We start from the raw sequence: 26,021 nt of genomic DNA, 5'->3' as shown, positions 1-26,021 counted from the left end.
CCTGGTGTGTTTCTACAAACTCTTCCAGCCTGCGTAGTAGGGTCGCTCCACGGTTTTGCCCATCACTGAAAGAAGGCTAATTGGGCGATATTTACTGGGGTTTGCTGAAGCCCGAGGAGTCTTAGTTAGCATCACGACGGTGGCAGCTCTCCATCGCGTTGGGAAAGGGTCAAGCGAGATTGCAGAAGTTGAAAAACAGGAGAGATGATTAATCGCTACCGGCAGCAGCTTATTTAGCATTTCGTTAGTAATGGCGTCGGGAAAGTGCAGAACTATATTAATTATTTTCAAACGAGCTTAAATTGATAAGTCCGTCAACAATAGTTGGGGAGTCCTGCGGTGTCTTGCCTTCGGCGCTTTCCGCCGCTATCATGCCATAATTAAGTGGTGGAAGTGGTGTGTGACAACGGTACTCAATACGTTTGACGAAGAGTCAATAAGATGAACCATCCCCGCTCCCTACTGCTACAGACACGTTTGTAGTTTCGCCTTCAAGTGGTAGTTGTGAAAGGCGGCCACCTCCTTTCTAATGTGTTAGTGAAGACCGTTTAAAATTAGTTTGCGGTCGAGGTTTAGTGTGCAGCGCCTAAGTCAATTAACCGGCGCCATTGACGAATATGGCTTAAATATAATCTGGTAGACGGTCAGGGCGATAGTACTTTGCGACTGGTTGTCACCGCAGTATGAGCAGCTGTCAATCCGCCCCTTTTATACACCAGTTAGTGATATGCCCTCAAGCGCTCACCCCTCCACGTTATACGCATGCGTAACATTAACACCTTCTATAGCCCTGTCATCTAATTTTAGCTTGTTATTGGTGTTGTGTACAAAGAACTTTAAAGCCAGGGGGTTTATATAATAGTATGTTTGTCTTTTAATATACATATTATTAGGATTTAGAGAAAAATATAGAAAAATATGAAAAAATAAAATATAAATGTTAAAATAAAATTAAATTATAAAATAAAAATAAAAAAAAATAGAGACAAGAAGAGGTAAATAGATTAACAGAGGCGGTTGTTCTTTATTCTTTTAAGTTTTTAATATATCATTAAATAATCTAAAGTATGATTAATTCATTAAACATAGTTTATTGGATCTTGAATTAAATACTTTTTTTTAATAATATGCTTTAAATTTTCATTGGTTTAAAATTTTGTTATAACCTCGTACTATCCTAATTAAGTTAAAATATTGTTTGAAAAAAGTACTGCTTTGGAAGGAGAGTGCTTTGGTGAAAATATCAGCTATGTTTGTTCCGGACATAATAGGTTTTACATAATAGTTCTTTGCTTTACAGACTTGTTTAACCGAAAGATATGAATATAAATATGACGTAATCTTTTTGATGACGCATTTCTACTAAAAATATTCATTACAGACGACATGGCTGTATAAATTTGTACTATTATAGGCGGTCAGGGAGCAATTCTTTTAAAAACTTTTTATGGCTATAGTATTGGTTATAGCGTTACTAAGAGCTATATACTCAGCTTCACAGGAAGGCGTATTTATAAAGCTTCTATAAATTTTAGTTTCCCATTGTAATGAATTATCGTTTAGAAAGATTATATAACCCATTGCAGTATGATAATTATAATTATTGGCCCAAGAAGAGTAGAATAACAATTTTACTAGTTAAAAGATTGTCGATTATAAGCTTCATACGTCTTGTTTGGTAGAGTTAAGTTAAAGCTCTTTTTATTAGAATTTATAAAAAAATAGAAAAGGATACAAAAAGAAAATATGTAAACAAAAGATATGCAAAAAATATGATAAGATAATATAATAAAGCTCCTCTGTCTCTTCTATTTTATTATTTTTTTTCGTGATATCACAGTGGAGACACACGGGGGGTCCAAGACCGCTTAACCCGTATTGAATCTGTAGCATGGTGGTTGAGGGCGAGTGCCGCCAGTGTATATTCCCTATAGAGATATTTTGACGTCCCCGAAGGACTGAAAAAGCGGTAAATACCGAGCTGGGACTTCCGCCGTTCAATCTAGTGTGATGGAAAACCTCTAAAAACCAACACCGGGAGAGGCGGCCTTAGGCCCGGGGCCCGAAGCAATCAGTAGTACTGGCCCGCGTCACTGTTAGCCAGGCCTCCCCGACTATGAGCCTCCCACCAGGGGGAGCCTTCTCCGCTATTCTTACCGTAAAAGCCTTGTGGTATTTTTATACTACAAAATGGATTCGAAGTTACAATCAAAGTTCGTTTCACCACCAATCAACTTCCACTTTTTCATCAAAGTTTTTTGTAAAAAAATTACCTTTTATAGTAATTTTTTGTATACTTAAAAAATGGATTCGAAGAGCCAATCCTTTTAATATTACGGCCAATAAAAATCTTTTTTTTTTAAATTGAATTTGTTATTAATTTAATTTTGTAATTTTCTTGTTACTTTTAGCGGTTTACGTTCCTCATTACTGTTTTGTAGAAACCCTCCTAAAATGTAGTTACATAATATGCTATATCTGGCTTGTGCTGTCAGATATGTTTCCTAGTGAGCCAATGAGGTTTTATAATCCTCATTGTTGTTATCAGCGTTGCTAGGTCGTTTAAGTTTCGTATATCTAGATATAGGAGTATATAACTTGGTGGTTGTGTTTATACCATATTTAACTGCAAGTTTCTAAATTGTAAGATTTTGACTAGGGAAATAAATTAATCATCAGTTCTATTACTAAAATTTTATCCAACTGAATGGCCCTTAATTTCGCATTCTTGGCGCATATTGTTAAAAAAAATTGTCAGCCCATCACAAAGTAATGCAATCACCCACTTCTATACCAACAATAACATCGAAATTTTCCAGTAAAAAAATATACTAGATTTAACACACTTTGTTTATAGCCATATTTTGTACTCGTCTAGAGGTCAAGAAAAAAAAGTCTAGCTGATTCTTCTAAAACATTAACCTGTTACGTTCATATTTAGAACACACTTGACGTCTTTAGAGTAAAGTCCATCTAGTAATCGTCTTTATTCTGAGTTTAGTGAATTTTTTAATTAAATACATGCCTTGGGGCATTTAGGAGTATACTGGTTCTTTAAGTTTAGTATGCAAAAAAAGCAGTTGTATAGGCAGCTGTTTATAACTAACCAGACAAGATTAGCAATATCAAATTAACTGATTTTTCATATATAATGATATAGTAATAATTAATTGTTATTTTGAATTGCAATGTTGAGTAGTAAATGAAAGAACACTCTTCAGATAAAACTGGAGAATAAATTACATAGTAATCAATACCAGCTATTCGTTGATAACCTATTGCTGTTAGTATTGCCTTATGCTGTTATTACTTTTCTTTCTGTAAAGTAGCCAGGGTGTGGATAAAATTCTTTCATTCGAAGGGACTTTGTCAATGGTAATATTAAATCCTTTTAGCATAAATAGCGAGTTAAGTTAATTCGTGGAGGCATCATATATTGTGTTTTGTTTTCCAAATTTTTTGCTTCATTGAAAAAAAGATAGGTTATTGCTAAGTTTTCCTCTTTATTCTTCTTAACATTATCTATGTTATATTCAAAAAACCTAAAATTTCTTTTATTAGCTTCAGACAAAACTTTATCTAGTATTTGTTCAAGAGACAATTTTTGTGGATTAGATTCTGAGGTGTTTTATTTTGTTATCGAAATCTCTATCGTAAAACTCTAACCTTGGTAAAAATTATGAAGCATTCTAGAGGTGTTACGATATTTACATCAGAATTTCGCTTATCTTCTAGATCAACTTTTTTTTTTATTTGGCTTATGTATTTAGTTTTAGGTACAATTTTTATAGTTAAATTAGACATTGGTATTAGAAGAGATTTTCATTTGAATTTGTGATTGCATATAAGGATTGAGAAGAGAAAAAAAGGGATCTGAGGTGGTTATGGTATAGCCTAGGAGCTCTGATATTTTGGAAGTAGGGAGATACTGTACATCTTTAAAGTGGGAACAGATAGAACTTGCTGTGTTTTAGATTCTATATTTTTGGCTTAGTCTCAAAATCAATAACATTACTGATATTCGTTGGTAATGGGTAAACGTTTGATGTACTAACAAGATGGGGGTAAAAATTTTTAGTCCAATATTGCCAGTTCCAGGTTGATTGTTTTTGTACAGAAATGTGTTTTCATAACAGATATCAGCCCTCGACCGAATTATTTTATTGGTACTAGAATTTAGGATAGCATATCCATCATCTGTTGAATCTGTTGGTTAAGGAAGTAGGATTCCCTCCGTTACTGTATCTTGAGATTTTGTTCTGTAATTGTGATGAAAAAATAAATTTGGCAACTTAAGGGCAAATATTTTTTTGAGTAGTTTTAAGGCCATAGAACTCGGTAGGTGTAAGAGCATTGCTATGGAAATGTTATATATAAAAAATAAAAAACAGCATCCCTGAAAGCTTCACTCCAATATTTGAAGGTAATCATGATTGCTTTAAGATGTATCTGGTTATATTGCATAAGGTCTGTATACTACATTCACTAGGCATACACTGAGCTGTATTCTTGGGAACAGTGGTAAATAGGATTCCTCCGCGGTTTATAAAATTTTGATTATTACGTTATTTTTTTCCCTTAGACAGGCGCTCTCGATATGTCCAATTCAATTGCAATGTGTACATTGTTCGTTAATGCGTGGGCCCGGGCTAATGTTCCTTGTTCAACGCATGCGCACCATCTTAATATTTTAATTTTCCTTTTTAAATACTTGTATAGAAAATTTTAGCTGGTGAAGTTGCCTTGTAATACTTTAGAAGGTATTTAATTGTATCTATTAGCTTTAAGTAGTGCACTGAAGGCATATTTGTAATCTATTCCCTCTGGATAGTTGCTGGAAGGCTGGTCTAGAGAGATTTTGTCGTACCTAAAATCATCTCCAGAGCTATATACGAGTGCAATTACTTTAAAGACTTCAGCAAGTTCAGCTATTTGACAGTACAGTGCCCGACAAATTGAATGGCGAGATGAAGTTTTTTTAAATTGTTGTATACTTTCATCTTCTTCCTTGTTATAAAATACACTATATTAGTCATGAATATGGCTATAGATTTTTTTAAAAGCGTTTTTCACATTTCGGATGACGTCTTTGGGTTTCTGTAGTTCGAGTTCAGGTATGCGGTTCCCTAATATCATGTGTTCTATTCATGATCTGTAGGTATACCCAGGCTGATTTTTTTATTTTCTGCAAATTATCTGATCCAGGCTGCCCTAACTGTTTTCATCAAGCATAAGTACTGTAGACCAATGATAATCATAACCACTCTATCAGAGTCACTGTCTTAGTTAAGGCACTAGTAAAAATTTTCCCTTCCAGATCACTAGTATATGTTTGTAAACTACATAAAATCTGGTGGTGTTCCTGATTTATGTTGTGTAATACTCTTGTGCTTATAACGTTTTCAAATTTATTAAAAAATATTTAATTAAAAAGTATGAAAAAAAATATGAACTAAAAAAAATTACGTGAATAAGAAATAACCTTATAAAGCGTGAGCTATTGCTTTTATTTGTGAGCTCCATGATATATTTATACTAAAAACGATTCGAAAAACCATTCAAAATATTAGTTACCATACCATTCTTCAAATTCTTTTTTTTATTAATGTATTTTAATACTTATTTTTATAATAATATTCATCTACTAGTTATAAATTTTAGTTAATGGATATAGCAGCACTAGATGGCGGTGGACGGGACAACACTCTAAATTCAGTAATCTTTCTTGATAATATACCATTTTTTAACGTGTAAATTTCGAGTATATCGAATAGATTTATAATATAGCTGAAAATTTTGTTTATTAGTGACTTCTAAGTAATTGGGGTTAGTAAAAAACCAGTAACACAACAGTTTATATATTTATAAGGAAAATAGAGATAATATATTAACTGATCCCACACACCTTTCCTTCTCCTTCGGTAGTAAAAACATATGTAAAGTTTAACTAAAAAGTAAATTTTAATCTTTCATTTTATATAGTATATGATGCTCTGTAACTTAAGAAGAAACCTTAAACATTCGAAACAGATATGTTATATAACACTCTTTATTTGTTAAATTTTTCACAAATATTAAGATGGTTAATTAAATCTTTCAGTAAAGATTGATAGTTGGCATTTGGGACGAACTTACGCTTTGCTTATTAGTTTCAGAGCCGAAAAAGAACTCCTTAAGCGAAAACAGGTTTAAAGACTAACGGGTTCCACATATACTATGTATCCCTTAGAGCTCAATACGCTCTGACAGTCGATATGAGTGGAGTAACGCACGAGTGCAGACATCGTCCATAGTTGGTCTGTCGGTAGATCTTCAGGCATAAATTTATTAATAATGCTTGAAATAACTTCATCAGGTATAAAACCTAAAATGGTACATAATATATAAAAATAAAAGGTAGTAAATAAAGATATACAAGTTGCATCATGGTTGCTCATAATTTTAATGTTGTGTTCTTTTAAAAACGACAGCAAAGGGCAAGAAAGGCCTTCGATGTGGAGAGTAACTTGAACAAAGGAGGGAAATTGCTGATAAAAAAATAAAATAGAAAGGATAAAAAAAATAATAAGGCTTCAATTAATACGCCAGTCCAAGAGTAGATTTGTTCTAGATCCTCCACAGTTAATTCGCAAGCACCCAGTTGTTCAATAACATTTTTGGCCTTAAGAGAAAATAAAAACTATGGACATAAAAGTTTTACCATAACTCAAAAAAAGCTATTTTCAAATTTTACGTACCTCCCACATTTCTTTAGTCATGGAGGCTACTTCAGATAATGCCACAGAAAACCAACGAAGACGACTAACATTTAATTCTTTAGTTATACCCCTCCAAGCAGTTAAAAAAGTTTCGTGATTCCATTTTTTTTAAAAACAATTTTATTGCTATAAAAGCGTAAAAAATGATTATAAATAGGAAGTATATAAATAGTATATACAATTTAATACTAAGTTAACACAGGTATTTTTATGGTCTAACTGAAAGAAATTAGTATTGTTAAAAAAAATAGCAATAAACGACTTACCTACAACGCTACATGGATCGTCCAAGACTAAACTTATTAAGCTATTTGAATAATATACTTGTTTAATGCTGTCAACATGTTCAATACGCTTTTGACTTTGAAAAGTACGAGATAAACTGGTTATTAATTCTTGCTTCGGATCTGAGCAAAGCAGAGGACTGCAGGTAAGGGGTTAATAAAAAATTAAAAAAAGGATACAGATTAAAGTTAGTATAAGCTAAGTACTAGACCCTGAAGAGTGGAGCAAATCTCCTGTAGATAAAACAAGAAGCACCATGTGTGAAATAAAAAGGTTTTCTTGTGCTCCCGGTCATTTGTGAACGAAGGTTTTTAAGTCACATGGCTTAAGCACTTTCTTGTCATAGGCGCCAATCAAAAGGTAATTGTTTTATATAAATTTTAAAAAGATTTAAAAAAGTCTAAAAACTGTTTTTTATACAAAGGAATTCACTTTCTTTATTTCAGCGATAAAGTTTTTGCATCGGTAATGTAATATTAACATGCTATCTACGTACTAGTGGTTTTAGATCACATTTTATTTTAAACCATTATGTAATCTTTTAGCGATAAAGTTTTTTCATCGGGAAGGTATTATAAACATGCTACCTACTTTGTACTAGTGGTTTAGATCACATTTTAGTTTAAACCATTATGTAATATTATAGAGTTGCCAAGTTAAGTTAACCTATGACTACAATATGAACCAAAGATTTTCTTTGCAATGATGCGGCGCTCTATTCTAACTTTTAAAAGATAAATCATAAAATTCTTAAAACCTTCACCAAGTCTTCAGGTTATTAAGGCAAAGGTTGAATTAAATATAATATTGGCTAAAACAATATTCTATTAATAGAAGAATGTAGCAACATTACTGGGCTCCCCTTAATCATCGATTGGCTTTTAGTGTACAAGTAAAAATTATAATTTTAAAAAAGACCTTAGAGAGATGTCCGGAATTTTTTAGATTATTGTTTGTTAATTAATTTGACTTTTAGTCCAGGAATATTTCGCTTTATAAGAGGTCACTCTTTCTTGTTAGATAAAAATTATAGAGGTTGTCTATAAATCTCCTTAGCAACAAACGTGGTTACTCAAATTATTAAAATTTCCAAAAATTAATGTTACAATTTTTAAAAATTGTTTTTGCAGTATCTTGAGTACTTAGTTTGTAGTAGGCTTATACCTAAATAAAGTAATAAATCTCTAAGTCACATGTAGGAAAGTTTTTCGTTTAAAAACAACAAATAAAAAAATTTACTTACCATCAGATCTAAATTGAGAAAATAAGTACCACCATATACCGAAAATACTACATTTGTGTTCATCTCAAGTAAGTTTATTACGTAAGTGTTAATCTGGGGGTTACTTTAGTTAATCCTTTGCAAGGAGGGGAAAACACCAATACTAAATTGTCCGTTGAGGAAAATCTTTTTTACTAGCGTTATTTTTGTGTGCACCCTCCGCGTAGCTCTTTCGATAAAACTGTGCTTTAATTAATAATTTTTAAAGGAATCGGTTATCCCAATCTTTTCTATTGAATTGCTATTCTAGAGATTGAGCTGCGCAAGAATTAAGTTGTAACATAATACGTATAAGTGCAGTAATTTGCGCGCTAAAAAACTATAAATAAATTTTGGCAAAGGTTACAAAGTTCAAATCGATTAGCAACTGCAAAGTCTTTTACCTAGAGCACACACTTAGTTAACGCCTAGTATTGAGCAGAGTCGCTTAATTTGTGGAATAGTGAATGATTTTTTGTACCAATTTAATATATCAATTTTTACCCTTTGTATTTATCTATAGTTTACTTGTTGATAATTTTCCATCACGCTAAAAATGGACGTCAAAGGACTGCGGTGGATCATCAATTATTATATTTACTTTTAAACGTGCACTACCTTTTTATAAAAAATGATATTATATAAATACATCTTTGCGTATAGTCCATATCAGTCCCTTTTATTTATAAATCAACCCGTAATAAGTAATTATTAATTAATAGGTATAGATTATATTATTATTAATATTAATATTAGTATATATAAGTTGTTAGATAGGTTTGTAAATAATGTTTAAGTGCCTGTCAACTAAATCAATATAGTTTTAATGAAAAATGACATAAATTTAATCTTACAGTCATGAAAAAGATTGTATCGCATTAATAGCACGAATAAAAGCGCTTAAGTAATCAGTCAAAAAAAGTTTAAAAGGAAGTAGGCTATTCAAGTATAATGAAGGTAGAGAACCAAGCAAAATCCCAAAGACTTTAACGTCTCTATATATAGAAGCAGTTGGTTATAATCTTAAACACCCTGTTAATAGTGTTAAACATGTACTCGTGCATATTATGTAAGCATTGTTCAAATGACTTTTTTTTAAGGGAATTAATTAAAAACATTAATAGTTTTTAAAGTACAAATTAAGAGAGTTAATACTATAATATGAGTTTCCGTTTTCTCTTAAAGTGGCGTCGCTTTCGATACAGTGACTATGAGTGGTAAATATAAATTTTATAGTAAGGACATACACAGCGGTGTCAATATTAGTATTTGTATTAACTTGTAAGTGCATTCATACATATTATAAAGGCAATGCTTAATTTTATTCTTTATCGGGTTACTTTAACTATGCCAATTCAATATGTCGTTTAGTGGCTTAATAGCAATCTGTTAAAACAACGCCTCAAGCAATTTGGGTACAACGGAATATTTTGAAATTCGGGCGAACATTAAATATTTAGAAGGTTTAACTGCAACCGAATTTAAAAAGGATCTGTATCATAAAGTTAGGAGCTCTACTCCATCGAATACGACAGTCAAACGCTAGGTTAATTAATTTGAAATGGGTCGGACTAGCACCAATGACCAACCACGCAACGTCCGGCCCCACTGAAGTGATTACGCTAGAGATGATAGAAAAAATTTATAAAATCGTTTTGACCGACCACAGAGTAAAAGTGAGAGAGAAGCGGAGAATGTAAGATGTCAACAGAAAGAGTACGTAAAATTTTACACGAACATCCGACCATAAAAAACTTTGGCAAGAGGAGTGCTGCGTGTGCTCACGCTGAGACCTGATCAAAAACAATGTCGAAAGGATAATTTTAACAAAATGTCCGGCACTCTATAAGCGCAAGCTGACAGAATTTTTAAGTCGGTTCATTACTATCAATAAGACTTGGGTCCATCATATACTCCTAACAACAGTTGAAGCAATGAATGCAAAAGGAGAGGCATCTCCAAAGGATGTAAAGATAGTTGCATGGGCTAGCATGGTTATGGCCACTGTTTTTAGGAATACTGGAAAATTTGTGTTATCTTCAAAAGAAAAAAACGATCAATGGGGAGTATTACGAGAACTTAATGAACAAATTATACGAAGAGCTTAAAAGAAGGCCACATTTCGCGGAAAAAGAAAAAACTTTTTTTCAAGACAGTGTGCTAGTTCATACGTCTCAATGACGAAAATTCATTAATTAAAGTTTAATTCGCTTCTTCACCCACTTACTCACCAGATTTAGCCCCGTGTGCTACTTCCATATTTCCAAATCTCAAAAAGTGGCTTGGTATATAGAGGTTTGCGAACGTTAATGGTCATCGACTTTGTAAACGACTCTCCTGAGAACCTCCACAAGTCGACTTATGGGTCTGGCATAACGACCTAAGAATACCTTTAAAAACAATTGCTTCGAGCTAAATAGAGATTATTTTGAAAGATAAATTCAAAGTAGTTTAAAAATGTTTGTTTCCCTGTTCAGGCCCGGAATTCATCACTCCACCCTCGTAAACCAATAAAAAGAGAAGGTTTCTAAGAGTATTGCGAACTGCCGAGAGCGTGCGCATATTTAGGGTTTCATATTTTAAGTTCTTAAGTCTGCTAGTGCTTCAGACGCCTATTGACAAGTTCAAAAAAGGCAGTTGTATAAAGAGTTTAGTCGTTCCGAACTTAAAAAAAGCCGTCTTGCGACGTGTCATTACGCACTTAACCAGTGATAGGTAAACAGTTGCTGAAGCTTCTTTTTTAATATGTTAACCCAATTTATTTTGTCGCGTAGTTCTTCGTTTAAATTTAAGCCCCTCTTAGTTTAAGAATAGAAAAAGAAACGTGGAATATTTTTATTAAATTGCTTCGCATCACATTGTTAATGATTTTTGCCCCGGAGGGTTAATTATGTAAGGATTTCACAGTATATGCATGCTGTTTATATAATAACTAACATATTGCCTTACCTCTAAAATCTACTCCCACTGACATTGTCGTTAATATAATTTATTAGGATTTATAAGGGCGTTAAATACGCGACGCGCGTCGGTGGGAATCGAACCCACGACCTCGAGTATGTACGTCAATACCCTTGACCGCTGAGCTACCACGGCATCTCTCGATCCTAGTTTGATGGTTTTACTTATTTTACCTGTTAAAATTAATGTACAGCACTATTAGGCTTCTTTAACATTTTTAGCTCTGAACGCACTTAACAGCAACCAATACTTTAAAAATTATGATTTTAATACCTGACTACACCTTAGTTTTACCTATTATTTTTTGTTTACTCTTAATAATATAGAAAGATTAATAATCATTTTCGCGTTTAACTTTCTTAATAGTCCGTGGCTGCAGGAGTACAGTCGTGGATAATTTGTCGTTTGTTTAAGCAACAAATGTGTAGGCAATAGGTAGGAGGGTACACGCACAATTTAATTAGAAGCAGTTTCTCTTAGCTTCCCTATTATAACTATCGAACAGGAGCTAAACTTAGCAAACTTACTGGTTTTTTTCTATAAAACTTAAAACTATAACAATAATAGCAAATAACTCTACATAGAAAGGAGCCCTTGAATCACTGTGTCCAGAAGATATTGTGTTCCGATAAGAGCTTATCTGGAGCCTCGACTGTTGTCGTGGGTGTATGTCCTTTAAGATGATAATTTCGAGCATTTATAGAGTGCACATTTACCATGTGTGCCAGTTGTTGGATGCCACGCGTAGGTCGCATTTGTCCGCGTACTTCTGAAGTATTACCATTTTGGTCTCGACTCCGCTTTTCCAAGCAGCGTCTTTGCATTGCAACCTTACCAAAATGGCCGGTGAGATACGTCACAGCAGAGCACCAAAGTTAGTTACGGTTCATCAAGGGTTGCTGTTGGATTCGTGCTAATCAAACTAAGGCCTATTTTTACAGTGTCTAAGCATTACCATTTTAAAAGAGCAATAGGTTTTCCGCACGGCTCCCCATAAACCTTCAAGACGGTCAAGGTTTTATGTTATCTGGTTGCAGAGTGCCGTTACAGCTCACGCTTTAGGGTGCAGCTTTTTTGCAGCTCATACCTATGACATTCCATTATAATATCCGCTAGAGGGTCAAAAAGTTAGTTCGAATTATCATATCCAGTTGACAGGTTGACTAATCGCTCAGGAGGTTGTTTCGAGGGGTAACTGCAAGTGGCACCATTATTTCGAGATGTGGTAAATGTTGTTGGTTGCTGTCGTAGGCATTTTGCCAACGCAGCGTTGTCCGCCGTTTGATGAAGTGTTATGATTGTACTGGCAGGATTTTCCAGGGCGTTTTATACAACCGCAGTATTTCGCGTTTAACTCTCAGTGCATTTAGCGTCTCGCCGGAGAATGAGTAGTCTTCTGGTCTTGCATACTTAAGTTTTACGAAAAATTGTTCTGTACACAAAATTTTTAGTAAATCCCACGACTTATAGTGTCTTAACATTGCTTAAATTTATTAGCATTTAAAAAAGATTAAGCAATTTTGTAAACTGTGTGTTAAGCCGCTAGTAGCGATGACGTAAGTCAGTTTTAGTTTGCCTATACCGGGATCGTAGCGTTGAAGAGCATACTCAATGTAATGGCTCTTTTTAATCGGATTAATTGCGTTCGTTACAACTTCCCAATTTAGGCAAACGGTAATTTCCAGGCGTAATCAAGCTACTCAACCACTTCTTTGATTGCTTTTAAGTGGAACGCCGAAAAGTTATCCTTTAAGCACACTTCCTTTGTACTATGAGTCTTGCTTTATGAGGTTCGCTTAATTTTTTTTTTGCTAATTGTTTGCCCTCTTTTTTATATTTAATGAGATATATAGAAAATGAACTATTAAAATTTTCACATTTAAGTATCAAATATTATTGTTTATATCTGTAGCACTTTTAGTTAAATATTATAATAGCCTGGTCACAGGTAATACCTAACTTACCTCTTTTAGATGGGGCTTTGTCGGCGTGCTTGTAGCTTAGAAGTATTAAAGAAAGTTTGTAAACATACCTTACCATGGTCGCCCGTTTTTCCCTTACTGAATTCATTTGACGGCCAGAAATTATATAACTTCGCTACTTGTAGAAGCAAGTTATCTTGTTCAACTTCAAACAATTCTAATAATAATATACTCAAGCATCGCCAGTTAGAAGCTTCTAGACTATTTAACTTATTTACGAAATGTAGGCTTTGTGGCCTGTTGGTTGTATATACTTATTTTCCCATTTTTTTTTTCAGCGCAAATTAAGTCGTAATTAGATATTATTATAGTTTTTAAGTAATTTCACAAAATATTTTAAAATTTTCTGTTAATTTCCCCTCCCCCCTTAAATGGTATTTATATTACTATAAAGCGGATAAAATAGACCATAACTCTTTCAAGTCCATACTCTTTGCACTTGGCCAAAATATTACACAGCAAGAAAGCGCGCAGTTAGCCGACTCCTATAAAGGTTTGTTTTATTAGAGCTTTTCTTATTCGATGAAGTGCTATTGCATTTTCTATGTTTATAGTCTATATTATTATACTTAGTTGAGTGTTAATTTGTAAAAATTTTTTATAATAGAAGGGCTCGATTTTACCACTTTTATGAAATATTGTGATGAAAACGTTAGTGAAACAAATTATTCTACAGAGGAAATACAAAAAGTTTTTGAGTTATTTGACAGGTATCCTTTTCTTGGTGGTATTAATTTATTTAGTCATTTATATCTACACCTTCATTCTTATAGAGATGGGAGCGGGGAGATTGATTCTCGTGAATTAGCGTCTGTTTTAAACACTTTTGGGAGTTTACTAACGGAAGATGTTTTAATTTTAAATTTTTTTTTTGCTTCACTCGTTATTACGTATAATATCTATATCAACCGCAGTATTGGAAATGTTGGCGTAATATAGTATTATTAGTAATTTTGTTGTAATTTATGTTTTTAAACACTCAATCTATAATGTTGTAGGACGCTAAGGGACTTATTAAAGTTGCGGATCGGGACAATAACGGAAAAAATCTCTTTTAAAGAATTTTGTTTGTTGATCAAGGATGGACTCGTGGGTTGGCGACTCCGCACGGGTTACCGCGTGATCTTCCTTATCGGTGGTCCTGGTAGCGGTAACTACACCTGTTTGACCAATAACTTATTAATATTTTTTGTGAATTTCCTTGGTGTTTATTATTTTTACTGTTTAATTAATTTTAAAATTCTATATATTGTTTAATTTACTGTAATCTTGCTCATCACTAAGATTTTTTTCAAGTTAATAAAAAAAGTAATTTTTTTGGTATTATTATATTTATTTTCCTTGGGTAAGTCACTCAACTTTTATAATATTTTTTTTCAAAGGGTTAGAGTTAGATTCCAGCGTATGATCTTGTGCGTTGTCTTTAAAGGTGTACATAGATTTATATTATATATTTACTTGCTGTTATTGTAAAACTTCTAAAAAAACTTTTCCTTATTTTATTTAAGCTGTCGTTCTTTAAATTTTTTAAACTTATTTTATATATATAAAATAAGACTTACGAAAGTAATGCTATAAAATTTATAGGAGCTCGTTGAATGGTATATATAAAAGTGAAATGTTTGGTGTCTTTAAATACTTTATTGGGGGATTAGTAATTTGTTGGTTAGCAGTTCCCACAAACGCACTTTTGTATTCTTTTTATGCCAATCTGCTCTAGCGACTATAAGCCCCTTTCGCTTTAACTCCAGATCAGCGGCTTTTCTTCTTTTATTTGTTAATGGAAAAGTAAAGTCTTTCCAGCGCAAAGTTGTGTTTGCCTGATTTTCTTCGCTTGTTCGCTTAAAAGCCTAGTAAAAACCATTTTATGCTTATACGCAAAGTTTTTACTAATATATACATGTTACTTTTATTGTTACATTTATTTTTTTTAATTATATCTTGTTTAAATTGACTTATTAAGTTTATTTTATCACTAGTAATATATATTTGACAACAAATTAGTATTATATCTATTAAGCAATACATATATTACTTAACGTTATGTGTTTAGATTATTATTACACCTCTTTATGTATCTATTTCGCAGTTTTATAGATGTCATTACTAGTTATTTTTAAACTGCTTTGACATTTTTTGTTTCTTTCTTTTCCCTGTTGTGACTGTGCATGTAAATTTTATTTATTTATTAGTTGAAAATAAGATATTTTTTTTAGGAAAAGGCACTCTTTACCAAGAAATTTCTCAACGTATAAATTCTGCTCATGTTTCTATCGGAGATCTTTTGGTGTTTTTCTATAATTTTTAAATTTTTAATATGCAGATAAACAGTTCTGTATAGTCATGTGTGAAGTATTTTTATTAAAGAAGTTTTTTTTTTCAATACTTTAGTTAACTTAATGGTTTATAACATACTTCGAAGTTTTGTGCTGCTATTTTTATAAATATGAAATAACGCTAAACTTATATTTTAATAATTTCTAATTGCGATAATTTATAATGGATTTTCTTTTAATATTTATGGACTGAAAGTTTCTTTTTTTATAATTATACTATTTTTGTTAATTTTTTTTTCTTGTTCAAGTTAGATATAACCTATTATATTCTTTAAGTTTTTTATTAATTGTCTATTATAAGAATTTAGTACTAAAAAAAAAATTTATACTTCTATTAGCGATATACTCTTTTTATCGAATTATTCCTTTACAAAGGAGGTTATCAGATTGATAAACTATTGAAAAATAGTATTTATAACTTAAAATAAACTTAGAATTAAATACCTGCAATTCAACTGTTTTTATAAAAGTATTATTTTTTTAAAGATTAGTGTTTTTTTTAACTTCTCATTAATAGAGTACTAATCATTTATAAAATCTGTTTGTAGCGGAGAGAAATGGAATTTAAGACTCCATTAGGCGTACATGTAGAAGAAGGTTGTATTTTTTTTTATATTTATATAAAAAATTGAGAAAGAAATTTAGTTAAGAAAATATAAATTAGAAAATAATTCGTACTTTGTTAAACAAGTAAGTCAGATCATTGTTTAAAGAGTCTAGTAATTTTTACTCTTTATTATTAACTTTACAGTTATGAGGGATGGAAAGTTAGTGGACTCTGCCATTATTATTCGACTTTTGCGCGATACACTTCAGAAGTTGCCAGGCATAATTCACTTTAAGCCATGATAAAATAGACGTTCACTTGTACTGAAGGAAAGCACGTGTTTGTTGATGGATTTCCGCGATCCGTCCAAAATGCGATTGACTTTTACGCAGTTTGCGGAGTTCCGGAGGTTTCAAATTTTTTTTAAATATTTACTTATTTTATCCTAAACTGGTCTTTTCTTAATGAAAGTGTGCTGTGTGGCTCGACGTATCGGACGAAGTTCTCGTGACGCGGCTTTTGAATCGCGGACTTTCCAGCGGAAGGTTCCTTTTTTTTTTTTCCTGTGAATTTTTTTAATATTTACTTTAATCCCTTTTTTCCTTTTTAATTAGAATAGACGACAACCGAGACGTTATTTCAAAACGCCTGCACGTGTACCGCACAGCGATTGAACCTCTTCGAGCACATTTTATTCGAGTCGGGCTTCCTGTTTACGTGTACTCGTTGCCTTTTTTTTTAAATTGATTATTCTGTTTACCAGCACCTTTAGGATCGACGCTTCCAAGTCTGTAGAACATATGACTCAGCAATTTTTTGAGATACCTTATTTTAAGCGGAAGATGGTAGAGGAGAAGCATAAAGACTAAAGAAAAGATTTGGACAGAGTGATTACGAACCCTAACGAAAAAAAAACACTCTGTAAAGGGTTGGTCTAGCATAAAACGTAAGAGAACAGCGGACCGTTCCGCTGTATAGAAGAATCTTTGTTATAAATCCTCTTTTAAGTTTCTTTTTCTCTTAAATTTATAAATTAAAAAACCAAAATGAGCTAAATGCGATATTACAATGCTTTATTGTACATTTTCGTCGCATCATTATACGTATATAAGAAAAGAACTAATAAAAAATTTTCACCCCCTAAATTTTCCTTCCTTCAACGCCTATTAAATAGTTCCACATATATAAAGTTAAAATCCTCTTGAAAATCCTCTAGAGCGACCACGAAATGCCCCACGCGCTCCCCTTGCGGCGCCTCTAAATTTCCCCCGTGTGTTGAAGGGACCAAAGTTCCGCGCTCCGCCGCCACCACGATTTAAAGGACGACTGGATTTTTTTTTAACAGCGCCTACCTTTTTTAGAGCGGCTGGTTTAGGTAAGAAGCGAGACAAAGGCAGAAGTTTGTCGGAAGCAATATAAAACTTTTGATCCGCCTTAAACGAGGCTGCGATAATGCCTTCTGCGGGCTTAACGGAAAAGTACTATAGTAATAAACACTATTGGTTAACGCAATAATAAAAGGAAGTAAGGACAGAAATATAGTTAAAAGCGAGCATAGCTTACCACTTCATTAATTGGCCCAAATATCTCATCCACTTTACCTATTTGAACTTTGTTTTCAAGGTAAATGGGCGCATTAAAAAATGGTATTTTTTCGTTAAGGGATTTGCAAACGATGTCAGCTTCACAGGGTTGCAGAAAACTTCCGATCACTACAACAAATGGATTTACTCGCAAAAATAATAAAGGTTTAGAAATAAACAAATAAAAGAAATAAAAACATTTAAACTTTATGATAATAACCTACTACAGAATCTGGAGACCCTTGCTCTAATCCCTTGGATCCTCTCCCTCTACTAGAGAAACCACCTCGACCATAATTACCACGACCTCTAGAAAAACCACCTCGAAAGCTCATTTTTGTGCTTAAAACTAATAAGAATATGTTAAAAAAAGGACAGAATCTTCCTGTTATTATAAAAATTATACTAGTTTGGTATGAAACTTTTAATATAAAAAGAATTGCAAAGATGAATGAGTAGTAAAACGACGGGCCACTCTAAAAACTCTTTTAAAAGTTTTTCATTAAAAACGTAGTAGCAGCCTCGCCCATCCTCCTCGTGGGTATACCAGAGCAGTCATAGGAGTTGGGCGGAAACTTGGCTGGTTAGTTGACTGGGGCGGCCGTCGGGGTTTACATAACAAAAACCTTGTCGATTTAATTAACCCTACTGCGACCTATAAGCGGCTTGTTAGCTTTGCTTTTATGGTTTTTGTTACGATAGAGCCACGAAAGCCAAGGGATTTATGACCAAAGTATATTTTAGTGTTTAGATGTTTTAAAACATTATGTGGCTTAGTGAATTTTATAAGAATAACGTAACTTGTTGGCTTTCAATTAACGAGCTATCTATGATAAATTATATCTAAAATAAAACTTTACAGCAAAGTAAATTTTGTAGGTTTCTTGCAATTTTTTATTTTAACAGCGTTTTAACGGTTATCATATAAGTGGGATTTGAAGTCTTATTTTTTTAAAAAAATATTTTTTGGTAATTTTGTGGCAGTTATCTTATGTGAACTTTAATAAATCAAAGAGAAGTCATACGTTTTTTATATAATAAGGCAGAGGTTTTTAGGGGGATCTATAGACAAAGTGTAAGTTCTCTTACAAAACTTATATCCTTTCACCGAACCCTTCACAAGAAATAACTTCTACCTTGAGAGGCTTAATGTCACTTACAAAATCAAGGGAACGATTTATATTGAAGAGAAAGAGGACAGCTCCGGAATAGTCTGCTATAATTCGTTAGATTTCCAACACGGCAAGGAATGAAGTACTGCCTTACGACAGAAGGAACTCATAACGAGTACTAACAAGATTAATTCGATACGTCAGTTGGCCTTTTGCCCGCCATATAAAACTTAACTTTGTTATTTCATATACAATTAACGATACCTGTTACTTTATTAAGCGCAACTTTTTAAAGCGGCTTAAAAAATTAGACCTTGTTTCTTTATGCAAAAAAAGATAACTCTAGTTAAATTGAAATTTATAAAATCTAGGTTACCGTCTAACGCAACTAGGAAGTTAAATAATGAAATTAGATAATAAAGCTTACTAAAAGTTTATTTTTAGATAAATGCAGTCAACATAATAATTTTATTTATTATATTTAAACTACTAACTGAGCAGAGACAAGTTCATAACAAAGTTGAATATTTAGAAGTTAACAAATTCGATAAAACCAATCAAGAGTCCAGTGACTACCAGCGAAAGTTCGAATCAACGCACGCGGCCCATAAAAACTTCTCACGATTAGTTTTAGAATATACTTTTTCGACTTGAACTTCATTTTTTTTGCACCTTCAGTATATAAGAAAAAAAATTATAAATAGAAAGGTTGAAGTTAAAAAATATATAATTGCTTAAAAAAAGTGACACTTGTTCTGATTCTGTTAATTTTTTAATTATAAAAGTGAATTTAAAGAAAGATAAAAAGTTGTGAAAAGTTATTATTTTATATAATTATACAAATAACTAAAGAATTTAAGTATCGACTTTATGGTGGACTTCAAGTTTTTAAAATTTACAAGTAATAAAATTTTTTAAAAATAAAAAAAACCTTTTATCAATTACCTTTTTGTTATAATTTTATACAATGAAATAAAGAGAAAAATTTTATTGTAAGTAATAAAATTTAATTTAGCGGATATTAAAAAAAATTTGTATTTAAGTTAAATTATTTCTTTATAATTTATAAAAAGGTTTGGCAAACTTTGCGACCTTTTAAAAAAAATTATAAATGAATATGAAAGGCATAAGGTTAAAAAAAACTTCTAATTATTACCAAGCAAAAGTGATTCTCGGATCCATATAGTTAATTTTGGAAGTCCCCAACGCTACAGTTTTATTTTCATTCTAAATATTATTTATAATAATGATAAGCATTAGACAGTAACACTTAATAGTAACTACTATTTAAGGTAATTATAACTTGATATGAACGAAAGTATTAATAAAAAATGCTTTATTTGCAATTTTTTGAAAAAATACTTTAATTATCAAAGTATCATTAATCTATAACATCATAAGTCTAAACATAATAGTAATAATAATAATAATAAACAATATTAATAGAGAAAGTAATGATAATAAATAGTTATTGAGAATGAAAAAGACTTTATTAGTCATTTCTATTTTTTTTTTCCGAATGCGTTCTTTAATAAGTCCGATTTTCTTTTGTATTTTAGTGACGACGTTCTCCTAGAAATAACGAGCTCATAACCCCCAGCACAAGCGAAGCACTAAATTAATAATACAACTTTATTTAAAGTTTTTGCTTCTTCCAACTCTTTTTCTAGTTCTTTTCTTTCTGCTTTCCACACCTTTATTTTGCTTCTTATTTTTTCCATCTGCACTTCAAAACCTTTAAATATTATAATAATTATAAATAATAAATAAATACAAAAGAAGGACCCTTCGGTACGGCTCGCTGGTGATTGCATAAAATTGCAACGGCTCTGTTTGCTCGGTTGTAGGCGAGAACTTTTTCTTGAACTAAAAGGATTATAGAAAGCACAACGTTCTATTATTAAAAACAAAATAGTAACAACAAAAGGAGTACGTGAAGGGTTTTTGAGGTTTATCTTATCGAGCTCCTCTTGCAAAGTAAAGGAGGCGTTGTACGTACGAAATACTTTGGCGGTAAGGCCAGGCATTAACTCTTGCAAATGTTTATTGAGAGCCGGAACCTGAAAAATATATAAATTTTACACTTTAATACAAATTATAAAAAATTTAATAGTAATGATAAGAAGTTTATAAATAGTTGATAGGGATTCGAGCCTTTGAGATTGTTATATATATTTATACACGTGTCCACCGTTTTAAAAAGTATCATATGAAAGAAGTTTCTACAATTTTTTACAACTCTTTTTCTAGAAGCAAAGAGAAAAGCTATAAAGTATTATAAAAAAAAGAAAAAGTACAGTAAGTCTGTCAAATAAAGCATCGCTTTTTTCTTTCTGCTTCATAAAAATCTTCACGTTTTTATAAATCTGTTCCGGAACCGAAACAGTGTTGACGTATCGAATCGAGTCTTTCCCGAGAAAATCGAACTTAATTTGGTTCGGATCGATTAGCTGTAAAAATTCGATTTGAATTTTAAAAAAAAATGATGATAGTAAACGACATCAATATGCTCAAGTCTAAGCGAGCAGCAGCCAACCGTATCTGCTTCCTCTTCAACGTTCTATAATAGCATTATTATATAATTTTTTAATAATACAGCTGTAAATTAATAAAGTTTGTGACGAAAGAATAATAATAATAATAATAATAATAATAATAATAATAATAATAATAATAATAATAATAATAATAATAATAATAATAATAATAATAATAATAGTAATAATAATAATAATAATAAATGAACCTTTTCGTTTCCTACTCTAAGGGCCAGACGATCAATAAAGTAGAGGGCAGTAGCTCTCTGGCGGACCTCCATCTTTTTGTCTTTCAAATCTATTTCATAACTTTTACGAATAGTATCGATGTACCCCTTAAAAGAAGAATAATAGTAGTGATAAAGTAATAATAAGAATAATAATACTTTCAATTCACGTGCTTTATCATATTTTTTCAAGTCATTTTCCCCTTTCATTCTGCTATTGGCGTTCAACATCACATACTTCACATTTTGTTGGATATTTTCAGTCCACTGAGCCAACCACGTGACCTTGTTAAGGGAAAAAGCGTAACTAACTTCAAAGCCAAGAAGGAGATAAACAAAAATTAAATCGTCGTGACTAACCTTTTTGGCGCCAGTAATATTGTTTACCTCAATAACAGTAATGAATTGTAAAAAATAATAAATCAATTTACCTTGTCATTGTGAATAACTTGCTTCCACTGTTGGCCCGGTGGCGGTTGGGGCGGGGTCTCGCCAGGTCCAATATTTATTGTGATGTCCTTAGCAAGCACGCGCCTTTTGACGAGCCCCATTTTGGGATGGTCTCCTCTCCCTCGGAATAATCCTGAAGAGACGATAGGAAAGTAAAGAGTTGATATAGCATTTAAAAAACCTAAAACTAGAGGATAGTACACAATTAAAAATATAACTATAATTTTAAAAATATATAGGAAAAAGGTAGCGTATATAAGAAGATAGCCCAGAAACGAAAGTAGCCAACCCGGAGGCTCAATTTTGAAGTTTCCTATACGTTCTTTATAGCCATCCACAATGGCGTAGCCATGAAGTTCAATTTCCCTTTCTTTGAGTTTCTTTGAGGCTTCCTTTTCTTCTTTAGTCAAATTCTATAATGACCGTAGTAATAAAATGTACTCCATTTTCATTAAAAAAAAACCTTCTTAAGTTCTCTTTGCTCTTCAAAATATTTTACCATCAAAGAAAAATCACTATAGAGTAATAATAATAATAATTAAAAAAGTGACAATCATAATGAAAAGCAACCATTTCTTAAAGGACTTGATTAATTTTTTTTCTTCGTGAGTCATAAAAGTTCGCCAGTCGTTGAAAAAGTTTTTAACAAAAACGGGGTTGGCGGAGTAGTCCGTGGTAATCATCGTCGCATAAAAGGAGGCCACTTCCTCCGTCTCGGGGGTCAGATCCACTTTGGACCCTTTATATAGATCAAAAAGTAGTAATTGCAGCAGAGTAAATAATGTAAGTTTTAAATTTTACGAAAAAGTATGGAGCAAGTTAAATTTTCTTAGTAGTAATATTTTAATAAGGAAAGACAAAATATATCATTTTGTTGGTTATTATTAAAAATTCAATATATATCTTATTAATATATAAAAGATTGAAGGAAGAACTGGAGGTAGAATACGATGTGTTAGCCAATAGAAATATAAGAAAAGTCAACAGACGTGTGCGAAATAAACAGCAAAATGGCAGTTCCAAAAATGTTATTGGCTCCTATTAAGTCGCTAAGTTGTTTATATTGTTCCCATTAAGTGCATAAACTTTTTTCAATAGCCGTGAGCTTTATTCAAACTACTTATCGTAAAAAAAAAGTTTTTTACTACTAAAAAATAATCGGACAGAGAATGTCTTAAAGAAGACAAAAAAATATCAAATAATATATGAAACCTAACAAATACCCAAATAGGGCTTTCATACCACCTAAATAAATATTTTAGTAAAGCCAGTGGTACAAAGTAACGTGACTATAAAGCACGTGATTTACAATATTTATACAATTAAATATATATATATATTAACTATAAATATAAGCAGACCTAAAAAAAATTTTTGAGAGTAATGACAATATAAAAGTAACTAGAGCTTGAGCCCTGAAGGGAGGAACTTTTTATGTACCATCGTATATAAGTTTCACGTGGGAAGGAAAAGGTTTGTATTCGGGGGCAAGCATAGGAGCGTTGTGCCAGAGTGTCTGATAATAATAGTAATAGATAACTGGATTAATATAAGATAGACGATATTAATATCAATAGTAAATATAATACGAGAGAAAAAAATAAAAAATTAACCTATTAAGACAACTGTAAGAAAAACTATTAGAATAATAATAATTACGGACAAAAACAACTAATGATACTATTCTATCTATTATTTAAGAAGACCTTCCATCGCTGGCCCTCTTGTAAACCGTCCACTACTTGCAGTTCCCACCACTTGCAACGTTCTGCCTCTTCTCTCTCTCTCTCTTCCCTTCTTTTTCTTTGTAGTTCGGTTTCCTTTTTTTCATTGGGCTGCGTAAGAAATAATTCCAATTAAACTTTTCATTTTTTTTGATAAAAAATTTATATAAACTGCTTTTTTACTTAATATTAAAGAAAATCACTGATAGCTTTTACATACTCGATTATTTTTATTTTCCATAGCTGAAAAAAACAATTTATATATATTTACTAAAATATAACCATAAATATATTTATTTTTATAAAATACTATTTGTCACTGACTCTTATCTTCAAAGCTTGATTGGGTAAATAATTTTTTATGAATTTACCAAAAATTAATAACGGTGAGATTCTTAAATGAAGTTTACTATTAATTTTAAAAATATAAACAAATAATTATTAAAGCAAATAAATAAATACATAACAAAAATTACAAAGCATAATGATTCTAAGAAATTTGAGGAAGACTAGAAGTTAATATTTTTTTTTATGCTAAATTTTTTTATATAAAAAATTTCATAAACAGTATAAAAATTATTTCGTTAAACTTTCTTTATCTTTGCTCAAAAATACTTAACATACTCAAAACTGACTGGTAACAATAACATTTTCTCAAATTTCTAAAAAACTATTAAATATTATTATAATTTTTATTATAAAAAAGTTAAAGAAAATTAAACTTTAGAGGTTCGTTTTAAAATTTTTCTTTATTTGTTTGTTACCCCCAAAATTTGTCTCCTCAATAATTTTATGGAAAAATTGTTAAACAGTAAATCTAACTTTAATATTTTCTTCGATAAATTTGTGTAAAGTATTTATAAATTCAATTTAAAGGCCACTTTTGTACTTTTTCATTTATTTATTAAAAATTATTTTTTTATAAACTGAATATTTATAGTAGGTCTTATATAAACTACGAAACTTTTACGTCCTTTATAAGAGTTAATAGGAAAATTATGAAACTGTAAAGGTTTATATTATATATCCTTTCAATATATATGAAGGAGATTTTTAATTGCGTCTGAAGAGAGCAAACAGTAATGGATCCAGCAACTTTATGCAATAAACTTTTATTAAAAAATTGTCAACAATTATTTTTATATCGTTTAACTTTTACAAATTTGTATAAACTGAATTTTTTCAAGTATTATAAGAAAATCAATAAACTATTTTATATTAATCTTTTAATAAACTGAAAAAAAAAGTAATGAATTTATAAATTTTCATAAAAAATTGGTTAGCAAACTTTAAAAAATAAAATTTCTAATAGTTAATAAATTATCCATCTATAATTTTTCTAATATAAATCCTTTTAGTTATTGGAATATTGCATTAATATATATATAGTATACTAAAGTTTATAAAGAAGTGAGTTAAAATTAAGTTATTAAGAAAAAACAAATCAATAATACCTTTTTATCAGTAATATTTACTTCTTTTTTAGGTTTTTTCGTGTTCTTTTCATAATGTAAAAATATATAAGTTAATAAACAAAAGAATTATCATTTTTACAGTAAAACTAAAAAATTTCTAACTAATTGATAACAAATCATCATTCTATTAAAAAAAATTTCAATAAAATATTGCAAAAATTTTTTTTTGCATAAATAAGTTTCATAAAAAAATAAATTGACTTATTCAAAAAAATTCATGAAAAAAATATTATTTCATTATTTTATAAAATAACGAATACTTTTTTTAAAGAGGCGATCGACCTATCATCATCGGAGTCAGTATTTTCTTGAATTTTCACACGTTTCTTCTATAATAAAAAGTATAAATAAAATTGCACAAGAAATTAAGAAATATTACTAGTATATAAAGTGTGCCAAAAAATTGCACGACAATTAGCGAAGTTAAATATATACTAAATATAATGAAATCAAATAGTATAGTAAAAACTGGTAAGAGTATGGTGAAAGTAATAAAAATATATTAAACTGCATTGAGGTAATATAAAAAGAGTATTATGATATTAAAAAGTAAAAAGTTTAAATAATTAAAAGAATTTTAGAAAAAGGGCAAAAAAAGGAATAAAAATGATATCAACAAAAATATTAAATTATTTTTATGAATTACTTTAAAAATTTGCTAACTTTTTAAAATTAATCACTAAATTTATTATGATTGTTTTTCTTTTACTTATTAATTATTTGATATTATTATATAATATTAGTTTAAAAGTTCATTGAAAAATGTGAAAAAATATTAAATTT

The 26,021-nt window shown here is 31.0% G+C and overlaps 3 protein-coding genes and 1 long non-coding RNA gene across 6 annotated transcripts; 1 reads left to right on the top strand and 3 right to left on the bottom strand.

The window, feature by feature from the left end:
• Positions 1 to 6,027: 6,027 nt before the first annotated feature.
• LOC135146052 (uncharacterized) lies at positions 6,028 to 7,282 on the bottom strand. Its single transcript, XM_064078209.1, has 6 exons — positions 7,255 to 7,282; positions 7,025 to 7,182; positions 6,738 to 6,884; positions 6,584 to 6,679; positions 6,416 to 6,527; positions 6,028 to 6,364 (listed from the first exon to the last, which is right to left on the bottom strand). Exons 3-6 carry the CDS (start codon positions 6,756 to 6,758, stop codon positions 6,189 to 6,191), a joined length of 405 nt encoding a protein of 134 aa, XP_063934279.1. The 5' UTR covers positions 6,759 to 6,884; positions 7,025 to 7,182; positions 7,255 to 7,282; the 3' UTR covers positions 6,028 to 6,188.
• Positions 7,283 to 13,014: 5,732 nt separating this feature from the next.
• On the top strand, positions 13,015 to 17,129 carry LOC135146040 (adenylate kinase isoenzyme 1-like). Of its 3 annotated transcripts, XM_064078193.1 has the most exons (13): positions 13,017 to 13,055; positions 13,239 to 13,470; positions 13,642 to 13,740; positions 13,855 to 13,957; positions 14,021 to 14,096; positions 14,246 to 14,397; positions 15,464 to 15,534; positions 16,132 to 16,180; positions 16,335 to 16,409; positions 16,460 to 16,539; positions 16,602 to 16,675; positions 16,745 to 16,849; positions 16,903 to 17,129. In XM_064078193.1, coding segments are annotated over exons 5-13 (705 nt in total). In that variant the 5' UTR covers positions 13,017 to 13,055; positions 13,239 to 13,470; positions 13,642 to 13,740; positions 13,855 to 13,957; positions 14,021 to 14,094; the 3' UTR covers positions 17,000 to 17,129. The 3 variants fall into 3 exon arrangements, with proteins under 3 accessions (XP_063934262.1, XP_063934263.1, XP_063934264.1); XM_064078192.1 differs by lacking the exon at positions 13,239 to 13,470 and having other exon boundaries at positions 13,015 to 13,055; XM_064078194.1 differs by lacking the exons at positions 13,017 to 13,055; positions 13,239 to 13,470; positions 13,642 to 13,740; positions 13,855 to 13,957; positions 14,021 to 14,096 and adding an exon at positions 14,630 to 14,676 and having other exon boundaries at positions 14,342 to 14,397.
• Positions 17,130 to 17,276: 147 nt separating this feature from the next.
• LOC135146053 (uncharacterized) lies at positions 17,277 to 18,180 on the bottom strand. The gene is made up of 4 exons (XR_010283658.1): positions 18,120 to 18,180; positions 17,934 to 18,062; positions 17,694 to 17,842; positions 17,277 to 17,611 (listed from the first exon to the last, which is right to left on the bottom strand). It is a non-coding gene; the product is annotated as an uncharacterized LOC135146053 (long non-coding RNA).
• Positions 18,181 to 19,394: 1,214 nt separating this feature from the next.
• On the bottom strand, positions 19,395 to 25,551 carry LOC135146029 (DNA topoisomerase 1-like). The gene is made up of 18 exons (XM_064078175.1): positions 25,499 to 25,551; positions 25,218 to 25,262; positions 23,746 to 23,874; positions 23,480 to 23,555; positions 22,610 to 22,778; positions 22,503 to 22,554; positions 22,329 to 22,452; positions 22,021 to 22,172; positions 21,749 to 21,874; positions 21,572 to 21,697; positions 21,326 to 21,385; positions 21,123 to 21,275; positions 20,759 to 20,885; positions 20,611 to 20,691; positions 20,457 to 20,560; positions 20,314 to 20,397; positions 19,982 to 20,052; positions 19,395 to 19,497 (listed from the first exon to the last, which is right to left on the bottom strand). Exons 4-18 carry the CDS (start codon positions 23,532 to 23,534, stop codon positions 19,398 to 19,400), a joined length of 1,584 nt encoding a protein of 527 aa, XP_063934245.1. The 5' UTR covers positions 23,535 to 23,555; positions 23,746 to 23,874; positions 25,218 to 25,262; positions 25,499 to 25,551; the 3' UTR covers positions 19,395 to 19,397.
• Positions 25,552 to 26,021: the final 470 nt, after the last annotated feature.

This window comes from Zophobas morio, unplaced genomic scaffold (assembly GCF_036711695.1).
Source record: "Zophobas morio isolate AGI-343-1 ecotype UQ-CSIRO unplaced genomic scaffold, CSIRO_AGI_Zmor_V1 ptg000206l, whole genome shotgun sequence".
NCBI classification, from domain to species: Eukaryota; Metazoa; Arthropoda; class Insecta; order Coleoptera; family Tenebrionidae; genus Zophobas; species Zophobas morio.
Note: the sequence above shows the minus strand (reverse complement) of the source record. Positions and strands in the feature narration are given on the sequence as shown.